Genomic DNA, 12221 nt, shown 5'->3' with positions numbered 1-12221 from the left:
AAACAAAAGAGCGACCACGCTGGGACTCGAACCCAGAATCTCCCGCTCCGGAGGCGAGCGCCTTATCCATTAGGCCACGCGGTCATCTTGTTGGTTTCACGGAGTAGTATCTCTACATACCTCATAAATTTAAGGCTGTAAAATTGGAAACGCACATGGCTTGATTCATCTAGTATTTAACGGAAAGAGATTCTTACTACCAGAGCAGAATACTAAGAGGTAGCTATAGATAGCTCATAGTTAATTGATCCAGTATATAACAAATACTGATTCTTAATTTCTTACTATCAGAGTTGATTGTGGTTAGTAAATCGGTTAGTATTGCTTTGGAACCCAATTCATTACCAATTAGGGTGTCAAGGTGGGATCCCGGTGGGATGTCATTTTGTACTATGTAGTTCAAATTTTGATGTCAAAATTTGTACTAAAAAAGTCAAATTATACTACAAGTGGAACAAAAGTGGGATCCCACTTGACACCCTTCTTACCAATGCATATTTTACCAAAAGAAAAGCGTGAAAGAAGATTACCCTACTTATTAGTATATTCAATACTATCGGTTCCAACCAAAATTACAAAGCTACGACATTTTCTGTTCTGAAAGCAACTGCAAATTCGATACAAGAATTTACAGTACAAATTTGCCAGTTTATATCCTAAAATTCCAATCAAAATTCCAATTGCAAGCTTGTCATTTATATGCCCTACAATCAAAGTTACAGGATACAACTCAAGGAAGATCAGGTACATCAAACTATCAGGAGCGATGTTCTAACAAGGCAACACATCATCTGACGACAAAGAGAGAAGAAAGAAACTAGTATATAGCCACATAGCTATTCCTTTTTGGCAGCAACCTTGCTCCCAGACTTTGCCGACACCGAGAAGAGCTGGGTGTACTTGTGGTGCCTGATCACCATGATCATGACGAAGGTGTTTGCAGCCAGGAAAACGAGGCCTGCGACCCAGAGCTGCACGAAGACGTTTCGGCCCTTGAATTCGAGCAGGTAAGCCCACATGAGCCAGTGCAGCTGGGACCCCATCCACACCAGCATGCAGGCCAGGCCCTTCCACCTCAGCTTCATCCTTGTCCAGGGGAGAATGAGGGGCAGAAGGCAGAAGAACCACACAAAGTACTGCGCCGTCATCACCTGCTCATCAACAAAGTATCAATCAATATTTCAATGAAGTGGAGTTTCCCTAACAGGAAATGTACAAGACGTCTTACCTTGTTGAAAGCAACAAATGCAACTGTTTGGAGAAACAGGCAGAATGGAAGATCCCTAGAAAACCGCAAGATGAGTGCCAATTGCACGATCAGCTGCGGCAGAAATGAAGCAAGCTTCTGTATGCTCGAGAACCCTTGCTGATGGTGCAGATATATGTGATAGAAATATATCGAGAAATTATGTCTTGGATCAGTCCGCGTAAGATGGTAAAGTAATGCTTCATTTAGAAAGTCCCAGCCATAGAGGTAGAAAAAAACACCGGTCCAAGCAAAGAACATAGATCCTGAGAATAACCCAAACAGTATAGTGTTTCTTGTTATGAGGCTACTAAGAAATATCCATAGACTGGCCAAGAGCGATGTTGGTTCTTCCACATTCTCACTGGTTTTGTCACTTTGTAACTGTTGTTTGGAACTCCACTCTGTTAGGATAGGCCTATCAGCAGGACCAGCATAATTCTTGCCAAGAACTATAATGAAGGGTACAGCATATATAATTGGGTATATTCTGAAATGCACAATCAGCCCATACCAGAATGCTGCCTGCAGGACTCTACCTGCAATACATAATCAAACTATAAGATAGCCATGCAAAAATTGTACAAACAAGAATACTTTATTTTCGAATATTCTTACTACATTTGACTGTAATACTGGTACATTATTCATCATATATACAAATAAGCTAAAGAGTAAATGGTACGTAAATTATTTGGGAACTTGCAGCAAGCGAATCATTTGCCTCACAAGAATCACTTCTCCAGCTAGATTACGAAGCTGAATGTCTGCCTAAAGGCACAGACTCAAACAAATGAAGAAACGGATAGGAAGACACTGAGATGACAACATTAATATTAATCAATGGAACACCTGAATGCTGAAGCAAAGGGCACTCGAGCTGTTGCTAACCAAATACTGATGATTTCTAAGGAGAAATATACAACAGGTAAGGAGACTAGAACTATGTATACAAAGTAAATTATTTCGTATATTTAGTTTTATAGGAGTGAACTTGATCTAACAGACAGACTACTAGTTGCTAAATATAAGTTTTACAGAAAATATAACCATAAGTAAATGCCATCATGGGATAAACTAAGTATGTATAAGTTCAATTGAGTTGTCTTTCACAACTACCATATCCCTACCTTTTGCATTCACAAAAGAAAACCATACATTTTGAATATGCACAAACCAACACATCTATAAACTATGCACTAGTCCATCACAGCACAGGTTGACACACCCCAAACAAACTTTTATATCTATGGCAACTAGTGAGTTCATAAATGTTAGCAGTTACTGAACATACATCGGAATTGAAAAGGGATTCAGAGCTTACACCCTTCATCAAGCATACGAGGACCCAGAGCACAGCGGCGCAGACTATGGGCTCGCAGTTCCCCCTGGTGCCAATGGTGAACGTGAAGGGGTTGAACAGCCAGGCCACCACGGACCAGATCCGCGTCTTCTCCGGGACCCCCCGTAATCTCAGAATGGTGTCGATGAACAACCCAACGAGCAAATCTGCACAACAACTTCATTGATTCACTGCTTGACCGACCTTCACGAAGATTCCATGGAGGGTAGTGGCGGGGGCTGGGTACCTGCGGCGGAGAAGATGAGCTTGCCCCAGGCGGGGTGGAGGAGCGAGTTGGGGAGGAGGAGGAAGGCGAGGAGCGGAGAGTAGCGGTAGGTGGCGCGCGCGAACGGGGAACCCCCGGCGGCGACGGAGGCCGCCGCGTCGGAGAAGACGAGGTAGTCCACGTCCGTGTACCGCACCTCCAGGTGGGCATCCTGCCACTCCCCGTACGCCACCAGCGCCACCCGCAGCGCCGCCGACGCCGCCATCACCCGCCACCGGAGAGTTGCCGTCGTCGCGGCCATCGCGGGAGCAGCCAGATCTCGCGGGGCAGTTCGATATTTTTGGAACCGCTCACAGGCGCGCCTGGAGAACTTCAGCCGTTGGATAAAAAACGAACGGCCAAGATCGTGCTCAGTCTGCGGGCTGTTGGCCCCACGTGTCAGACTAGCGCCTTCGTCGCGTCACCCCCAGCGAGGAGGAGGATTCGATCCACTTCGCTTTCCTCCGCCACCCACCGCCGAGCGCAACCATGGCGACGCCGCCGTCCGTCGCCCCTGCCGCGCTCCGGTGCCCGGGGATCCACGTGGGGCGCGGCCTCCTCCCGCGCTCCGCCGGCGACCCCTGCCCGCGCTCCGCCCTCCCTTTAAGGTAAAATCAGAGCCTAGATTTTCATCTTCCTCGTCGCGCCGTCTAGGTCTCGGAAGCCTCTCTTCCGTTACCATCCTTTACGTATGGTCCAATCGCGATGGAGGAGGATCGGCGATCACGACCCGTTCGGTTGGCCTGTTGATTTCCTCGCGCTCCGAAAGATTCGTTGCTTGTTATCAATGACAATTTATCAATGACAATTAAGCAGGTTAATTGTGCATTGGCTAATGAAAAACGGAAACGATCGTCAACTAAAATTAGGTTAAAATATGCGCCGTAGTTAGTTGATAGGTTTCAACCTGAAGTTGTGTATTTGGGGGAATCGAGTTGGTCTTATCAAATGAGCTATACTGTGGTAGTAATATCTTGCACCTGTTCTTGCTTAGGCAGGTTAGATGGGCTGTCGTTGAGGAAGTGCCGACGTGCAGGCGCTGGCGCCGTGTTGGCCACGAGGAGCCCTGGTTTGGGCAATGCGGAGAATCTGCGTGAGGTGCGATCTTGCAAGGACAATGTGACCCTGATGTAGATTAGTTAAACTCGCCATGCCATGGAGCTTGCATTGATGATTTGTTTTGGTCACGCTGCAGAGTTCTAGCTTGTCTAGGAACTGGGATTTAAGAAGACAGATCGGTGATGAGCACGGTGTTCTCATAGAATGCAGGGATGTGCATAAGTCCTTTGGGGACAAACATGTACTGCAAGGCGTTAGCTTCAAGGTGAGTTCTCCTAGGAACCTTTACACCTTTACATTTTACACTACTTACTGACTCTATTGGTTCAGTACCTGTCGGGCGATGTTTGAAATGGATTGTTTGGACTAGGTCTTAGATGGTGTGTTCAGTTGCATCTTTGGATGAAGTGCATGGTTACTAACTGGTCAAATAATGTTGTGAATATGTATATATAGATTTTGTGATTCATTTGATATTTCTGTTACATTGCACATAGTTCCCACACTCCAGTCACTTGTTCTTTACCTTTTCCATACTCTCCACAGAGTAGTACTGTGGGTCCTAGTTACTAGCTTAATTTCTGCTTTGATACTTTTTGGGTTATATTAGCTTTTACTCTGCAGTTTCAGTTATGATCCAAAATCATACTTGTATTATTTTGTAGATTAGACACGGTGAAGCTGTTGGAATAATCGGTCCTTCGGGAACTGGTAAATCAACTATTTTGAAGGTTATGGCCGGCCTTTTAGCTCCTGACAAGGTTGTCCTACTTTCTTAATTTATCCCTATTGCTACGACACTTTCGAGGAGGTCCATATTTGATCTGATACTGGTTGTCATTGTTATGGTTATTTCTGCAAACAATGAGCAGGGCGAGGTCTTCATCTGCGGAAAGAGAAGACATGGCTTAGTTAGTGATGAAGATATATCAGGTCTCCGGATTGGCTTGGTATACTTCCTAATTATATCCATGCAATTCGTGGAATGGAATGGCTTGATTATCTTCTCATCCAGATATTCATGAAAATTTAAAAAAATTCCATATGCAGGTGTTTCAAAGTGCGGCTTTGTTTGATTCTCTCAATGTTCGCGAAAATGTTGGATTTCTTTTGTAAGGAACTGCCATTCCAGATTCTTTGAGAGCATTTAGTTTGCAAGATTGATCTGATGTCTGTTTTCTCTTTTCTTTGCTTTTAGGTATGAAAACTCCAACTTGCCTGAGGAGCGAATAGGTGAACTAGTGACAGACACATTGGGCGCAGTAGGCCTAAAAGTAAGTTAAGCTTTTGTCATCTTAAAGTTAACCTTTTACTCCAGTGGCAGGCGTTGCAGTCAGAAACATCCTTACTTGGGATATTGCTTAGTACTTGTGTATCTGATATCCCTATTTTATTTCTATCGTGAAGAAACATAGTCTAAATTGTTTTTACTTTTTCAAGAATACGCAAAACGTTTGCGTAATTGCGTCTCGATGTATTGAATAGGAAGAAAATAGGTTCAAGCCAGGAGTACAGTGCTAAATTGCTTTTATTAGATTTGATAAGACCAGAAGAGTATTAGTTTCTTGCAAGTACTTGATTGTAGTACCGATACTCAAATTATCTGTGCAGGGTGTCGAAGAACGAATGCCATCTGAATTGTCTGGCGGCATGAAAAAGCGTGTGGCACTTGCTCGTTCAATAATATATGATGATACAAAAGAAACAATAGAGCCAGAGGTATGACCTTATTGATCGTAAGCTTATCTTAACCTTTCACTCATCATATCATTACTAAATTACCAGAAGCATTTCTAAAAGAATGCCGGGAGATTGAACAGATTAGCTTGCTATTTCATCATCTTTGCGAACTTATAGTCAATGTTCTTTCTTCTGCCAGGCTCTTCTATATGATGAACCTACAGCTGGGCTTGACCCTATTGCATCCACTGTTGTTGAAGACCTTATACGTTCGATGCATGTGACAGGGGAAGATGCTCTCGGTAAGCCGGGAAAGATAGCATCATATGTGGTTGTCACTCATCAGCATAGCACAATAAGAAGAGCTGTTGATAGGTAATAGCAGGAACTGTTTCAGAACTTTCTGTTCGCCAATTGTTAAGCTGAGGCTCTTGTATTTCTTCTCTAGGTTGTTGTTTCTCCATGAGGGGAAGATAGTCTGGGAAGGAATGACGGAGGAATTCACGACAACAACAAATCCTATTGTACAGCAGGTAACAACACAGTTCTATCAATGTGTCCCTCATTCCTCATTTTGCTGGAACTTTGTTCCTGAGCTATTCAATCTCATACTAGGTTTGTCATTTTTGGCATTTTCAGTTTGCCTCTGGTAGCCTAGATGGACCGATAAGATACTAGTGAAGGTCAAGTATTCGGCGCGTTTCTGCGCTACCTTCCACAATGCCTCGTCTTAGAGAGGCATCTATCTGCAACCAAGAAATATCGTAGTGGTGCCTTTGGGCTGATCTGGAGATAGATGGTGCTATTCGGTGACTAATTTATTTATTGGATCTAGAGTGGAATAAACAGAAGGATCAATTAGCCTGTTGGCGAGTTTGGAGCTGATGTAAATGCCATTCTTACCCAGAGCGGCTCCTTGGATCTCTTCTTGTTTGTAGTGTTTTATGTCCAATGACATGTAATGCGGTGTTGATTTTTAATGTGTTCAAATATTGCCAAAAAACATTATTCGATGGCACGAAGTGAGCGCCTGGACATTTTGCAAGAATACCATATAGCACTAAGAAAATGCACTTATGTATAGCAGTCAGACAACTGCTGATCCTCGGAGTCAAGATTATGGCTGGATATCTTCTGGGTTTGTTCTGTTATTTAAAAAAAAATTGAGGCAAAAGCTTTGCCATTAAATAGAAAGTGTCCAGTTTTTGGGTGAAAACTGGGCGAAAACCTTTGAGGTGTGTTTCGGCGGTGAATGTCCTTTTCGGTGTGGGTCTTGTGCATCTCCTCTCCGGAGCTCGTCTTCAAAATCAGAGCTACCAGCCTCCTCTCAGAGAGTCATTTGTTTGGCATAGGTCAACTTAAGCTTTGCGTTTATGTAGCTTCTGGGTGGCTCGGTGTGCCCCTCGTGGACATGGGTGGTGAAGATGAAATGCTCACAAGGAAGTAGTATTGGCCTACTTGATTAGAGCATCTCCGGCCGCTGGCGTTCAAATTCTTGCCCAACCGCGGCCTTCAAAATTGTTTTTTAGCCGGCGCGGCCCAACTTTGCATCCGGCGCCCTCAGGCCGCCGCGTGTTGGCGGGAAAGACGCGGAAAACGCCTGCATGGCCGCGGGAAGAAGTCGTCTTCCTCATCGCCTTCCGCGCCCGTCGAGTCACGTCGGTGTTAGTGCGTCTGCTCGTCTTCAGCGGCGGTCAAAGGCTGCTCGCCTGCTCGCCTTCCGTATCGAGTTGCGTCGGCGTTAGGATGACCCAGAGGAGTTCCCTGGGCTGCGCTAAGCCCAGCTGGAGTCCTTCGTGGCGACTGACGCGTTCGCCGAAGCGTGGAGTGCGGCGGACTACCGCCGCGAGGAGGAGGACTGCCGCGGGTGCCTCGGCCTCGTCATCAACCTCGACGATGACGACAAGGCTGGCCCGTCCAGCAGGCAGCGGGGGAGGTGCGGCGACGCCGGCTAGGGCTGCAACAGCTACCTGCCGCAGCCGAAGGAGGAGGACCCCGACGACAGCGAGGACTACGCGGCGGCGATGTACCACCGCCTAGGGCTAGGGCGCGGCAACGACAACAGCAGTAGCTAGGTTTTTTTTAATCTATGTTTTTAAATTTGTACAAATATCGGCCAAATATGGCCGAACTATCAATGAATTTACTTTTTCGTCGAAATTTGTTATGTTTTAAAAAAAATTGTATGGGACCACGACTGGTAGCCATCCAGCCCCTATTTTAGTTTTACCGCCAGCACCCTCATATCGGCTGCGCAGGAACCCATATACTGTCTTGTTTGGTACTCCGTACTAGTGTTTTAGTGGGGATTAGTGGGGATAATACTCTAGAGTATTGGGTGAATCTCTACTGTCACCCAATCCCCACAAAACTCCATCCCCAATCCACTAGGTAGGGGTAGAGTATTGGGGATTGAAAAAATTACACTAAAATTTAAGGAAAAGTGATGATAAGTGAGGATTAAACTTGCTCATACTCTAGCACCAAACATGTATCGAGGATAAGTGGGGATTTGAAGTTAGAGTGGATTATCCCCGCTAAAACTCTAGTACCAAAGAAGCCCTACGGGAGCCGAGTGGAGATGCTCTTATGGTACAGTGCACGGAGGTGCCGTGGGATCCAGCCTCCAGGCAGTTCTACATGGTCTATGTGGTTCTCTACATGCGACTACCAAGCGCCATTTCAAGGATGGAGGCGTATGCTAGCTCTGGGTGCTCTGAGTCCTCGCAAGGAGCTCCGATTGCAAGGGACAGCAATACCACTCCAGAAACCAGAATCAGCCCACATGCCAGAACGTTTCGTTGTTCACTTTGCACGATCCTGCCGTGCACGGTTGGTGTATAGCTTACACAAGATCAAGGTAACCACTTAACCAGACCAGAAATACATGTCACACCCCAACATGTCGCTCCAACAGTCGCATGCGATGAAGTAAACTTAAACTCAGGCGATGGTTCTGAACGTGTTAACTTTGCAAGTCAGGTATGGTTTTCGAAAGGACATTAACAAGCGGAAACTGCTCACTTACCAGTCAAGGCAGTAAAACTGGAATAATAGCATACACAAATTCATGCCAACTCAAATCGACATATGAGGTGTTTAAGACACAACTAGTTCTACTAGGGTTATAGCATTGATCTTGGAGAAGGACAGTACAAATGAGTTAGACCAGCATTTGAAGCTTTATTGGCCAGAAAGCCAGAAACGAAACAGACGGCTTCTGGTTCGTTGCCATTACGGTACTAGCTGAGTTTCTACGTGCATGCCTGGTCACAGCAATTGCTTTCTGGTTCTCAACTGGCTACTCCTATAACCAAACAAATAAACTGGTAAAAGAATCAGCTCGTATCCAGTGTGGCAACGGCATCGCCCCTTGCACTTACAATCCTCGAGCCTACTCAAGCAAAAAAAGCATGAATTAGTTTGCGGAACAGTATAGGTGACATTACAAATTCAGATCAAACTACTAGTACAACATTGTGGTATTCAGGCAACTAAAACACAGATTATTCAAGTCAATCAACAGTTGTCATCAACTATTTATGTACCTATGTATCTGTGAATGAGGTTATGATTGACATATCAAAAGTTCGATCTGCAAGTAGCCCACATATACATTAACTGTTCTTCTGCCAAAACGGTATGGATTTTATTTCAATGATTAATGTATGAACACCAATCTCACTGATACAAACATGGCTAACTTTATTGGTTATAAATATAAGAACAGCAAATGCACTGATAGAGCTGCAATGAACTACCATGTGTTTTACATGGTTACAGCGTGCAATAGTATGAACCAAAGTCAAGGAATTGGACACCACTTAAATGAAAATATGTGAATATTTTTTCAGTGTACATGTCATTATGTGTTGCTGTAGGTTAGCAGCAAATTCTACCCCATGTTGTTCTATCCTGAGGTGCCGGACAATCTAGTACTACTGCATGGAACAGCATCTCTAGAACAGAGATCAAAAGAGAAGTGGGGACTGGAGAGATAGAATCTCAAGCTGGTTCAGCATACTGAAATCAGTCGTAGTATGTATTAACATATCTGCTATGGTACTTCCACACCATACTGAAAACACTAACAAGCAGAGACCTATCAACATAGAAGGTAAGTGCATCTCCATATATTGATCATTTCTTAACAACAATATACAGGATAAGTAGCACTTCTGGCATCTCACGGAGGCAAACTGTGTCGAATCCAATCAAAAATCATCTAAACATGTGAAATGAGCTGCAAACAGTGATCAAATGATCTGTTATTACACAGAGCTCTCTATCTCTCCCCCAAAACTTCAATTTTATTTAGTTACCCCTAGCCCACTTTATGGATCATGAAATCGAATAAAATTTAAAATGCTGAAGCTGATCTGATCTCTATGTACAGAGCTGCATCTTTGGAACAGATTATTGGGCTAGTTTCTGCATGCAACTATCAGTCGCAGTATATAACAGCTCCTATGTTACTACCAGAAAACAGTGAGTTGACAAATTCGAACAAAGCAGCCGTCTAGACCAAGACCTCAATATAGGGAAGGGTACAGAATTTCCATCCCACTCTGGATAAGCAGCACTTTGTTATCTTGCGGAAGTTCAAAATCATGTAAACATGCAAAATGAGCTACGAAACATTGATTAATTGATCAGTCATCACTCAGAGCTCTCTATGTCTCCCCCAAATTGCACTTCATTTCATTTCGCCTAGTCCACTTAAAATAAAATAAAATGCTGAAGCTGATCTGATCTCTATGTAGAGAGCTGCATCTTTTGAACAGATCTTTGGGTTAATTTCTGCATACAACTATCAGTTGCAGTACATACCTATCTCTACATCGGCTGCTATATTACTACCAGAAAACAATGAGCTGAACAAAACAGTCCTCTAGACCAAGACCTCAATATAGGGAAGGGTACAGCATTTCCATCCCACTGGATAAGTAACAATTTGTTTATCTTGCGGAAATTCAAACTCATCTAAACATGTGAAATGAGCTATAAAACAGTGACTAATTGATCATTCATCACTCAGAGCTCTCAATCTCTCCCCCGAATCCCACTTCATTTCTAGTCCACTTTATGGATCATCTATATAGAAATTAAAATGCTGAAGCTAGCAAATGCGGCGTTGGTGTTCACCGGGATGCAGTGCAGCGCTCATGTCTGGCGGCGGAGGCGCTTCCGGAGCTTGCGGAGCTTGTGCTTGTTCATCTTGCGCTTCCGCTTCTTCTTCACGCTGTCCGCCCACACCTCCGCCCCGCCCTCACACACGTCGTCCCCTCCTATGGGGTCGACGAGGGACGGGTATATGTGGACGGCGGGGTGGAAGGCGAAGAGGAGGTCCCGGAGCTTCGGGTCCGGGCTTGGCGCCGGAGAGCCGGGGAGTGGAGCCGCCGGGGCTGGCGGCGGCGGCTGATGCGGGAGGAGCTGCGGCGCGATGTGGGAAAGGAGCGGGACGGGGAGCGGCGGCGGGTTGCCGAGGCGCAGGCGCAGGAGGAGCCTGCGGGCCGGGGCGGCGGCGGCCATGGGAGATCCGCGGGGAGGAGGAGCGGCTGGAATGCGATGCGAGGGTTTGTTTCTGCGATCGGTCGGTCGAGCGAGCCACCTTGGAGCCTGGCCGGTAGTTTGGGCCGGACCTGACGAGCAGCCTAAAACAAATACTCTGATGATGTCGATCTAAAAAAAAACCTCTGATGAAATCGAAGTCAGGCGAAGCACTTGAAGATCAAATTTAAACTAAAGCTCCGGTAAATTTAAACTAAAGCTCCGGTAGATCAGAGCGATTTTATCCAACCAATTAATGGGACTATCTATTTGACAACCGAGTGTTTTCCTTTTGGCCATCACTCGAAAATTTAAACCAATCAGAGCATGACAGCTGTCAAACAGGTTACAGCTGTTTGTCTGCAGTCACAGCTGTTTGTCTGCAGTCAAAAAAGACCGAAAAAGTTCTTTTCTGGTTCTCTGATCCTTGCCTGTCCGGCCCTTTGTCTGACAAAGCTGAAAAGCTAACAAAACTTTGGCCTGCTTCTCTTCTTGCAACACAAGAAAACAACACAAACCTTCTAGAAACTACTACATCAGATCTGGACGAAAAGAACACAATAAACATCTGGAGATCCTACGAGCTGAACAGGGGAAATCACTTTACCCCCAAGATCTGGACGAGGAAGAGGGTCAACAGAGGAAGGAGGAGAGCAGGGTACTTACCAGATCTCTTGTAGGAGAGGAGGACAAGAGCACAGGATGGAAGAAGATGCAGATCCTGGAGGAAAAACTCAAGCTGTTGATGCAGATCCTGGTTTGGAGAACCAGCAAGCTAGCCAGGTTTGTCTCTTCTTCTCTGATCCTTGCCTGTTCTTCAACCTTTTCTGCAAGAACAAAAATTTGATTTCCCATGAGAAACCAGAAAGAAGTTTCACTCTACTTCTTCCTGTTCTTGTTGCTGTTGTAGACTTCCTGTTCTACTACTTCTATGAACATAATGATTTGTCATTTAATTTCGTCTAGATACTACTTGCACTGACAGCAGAGTCTATAAAAATGGTTGCCGCTCTACTACTTGTATGAAGAAAAGCACTTGTCACATATTTTGGCTATAAAAACAGCATACACTGACAGGA

The 12221-nt window shown here is 45.0% G+C and overlaps 3 protein-coding genes and 1 non-coding gene across 4 annotated transcripts; 1 reads left to right on the top strand and 3 right to left on the bottom strand.

The window, feature by feature from the left end:
- Window positions 1–11: 11 nt before the first annotated feature.
- On the bottom strand, window positions 12–84 carry TRNAR-CCG. The gene has a single exon. It is a non-coding gene; the product is annotated as a tRNA-Arg (tRNA).
- Window positions 85–627: 543 nt separating this feature from the next.
- Window positions 628–3115, bottom strand: LOC124692702 (GPI mannosyltransferase 1-like). Its single transcript, XM_047226134.1, has 4 exons — window positions 2836–3115; window positions 2573–2755; window positions 1229–1785; window positions 628–1151 (listed from the first exon to the last, which is right to left on the bottom strand). The coding sequence occupies exons 1-4, from the start codon at window positions 3113–3115 to the stop codon at window positions 837–839; spliced, it is 1335 nt and encodes a 444-aa protein (XP_047082090.1). The 3' UTR covers window positions 628–836.
- A 227-nt stretch (window positions 3116–3342) lies between these two features.
- LOC124692704 (protein TRIGALACTOSYLDIACYLGLYCEROL 3, chloroplastic-like) lies at window positions 3343–6702 on the top strand. Its single transcript, XM_047226135.1, has 11 exons — window positions 3343–3461; window positions 3852–3951; window positions 4049–4177; window positions 4578–4673; window positions 4785–4862; window positions 4963–5024; window positions 5111–5186; window positions 5524–5631; window positions 5792–5967; window positions 6041–6125; window positions 6232–6702. Exons 1-11 carry the CDS (start codon window positions 3343–3345, stop codon window positions 6268–6270), a joined length of 1068 nt encoding a protein of 355 aa, XP_047082091.1. The 3' UTR covers window positions 6271–6702.
- Window positions 6703–8775: 2073 nt separating this feature from the next.
- Window positions 8776–11124, bottom strand: LOC124687818 (RNA-binding protein 42-like). Its single transcript, XM_047221554.1, has 2 exons — window positions 10738–11124; window positions 8776–8986 (listed from the first exon to the last, which is right to left on the bottom strand). The coding sequence occupies exon 1, from the start codon at window positions 11122–11124 to the stop codon at window positions 10756–10758; it is 369 nt and encodes a 122-aa protein (XP_047077510.1). The 3' UTR covers window positions 8776–8986; window positions 10738–10755.
- Between the last annotated feature and the right edge of the window lie 1097 nt (window positions 11125–12221).

This window comes from Lolium rigidum, chromosome 2 (assembly GCF_022539505.1).
Source record: "Lolium rigidum isolate FL_2022 chromosome 2, APGP_CSIRO_Lrig_0.1, whole genome shotgun sequence".
Taxonomy (NCBI): Eukaryota; Viridiplantae; Streptophyta; class Magnoliopsida; order Poales; family Poaceae; genus Lolium; species Lolium rigidum.
This window is presented reverse-complemented; position numbering and strand designations above follow the sequence as displayed.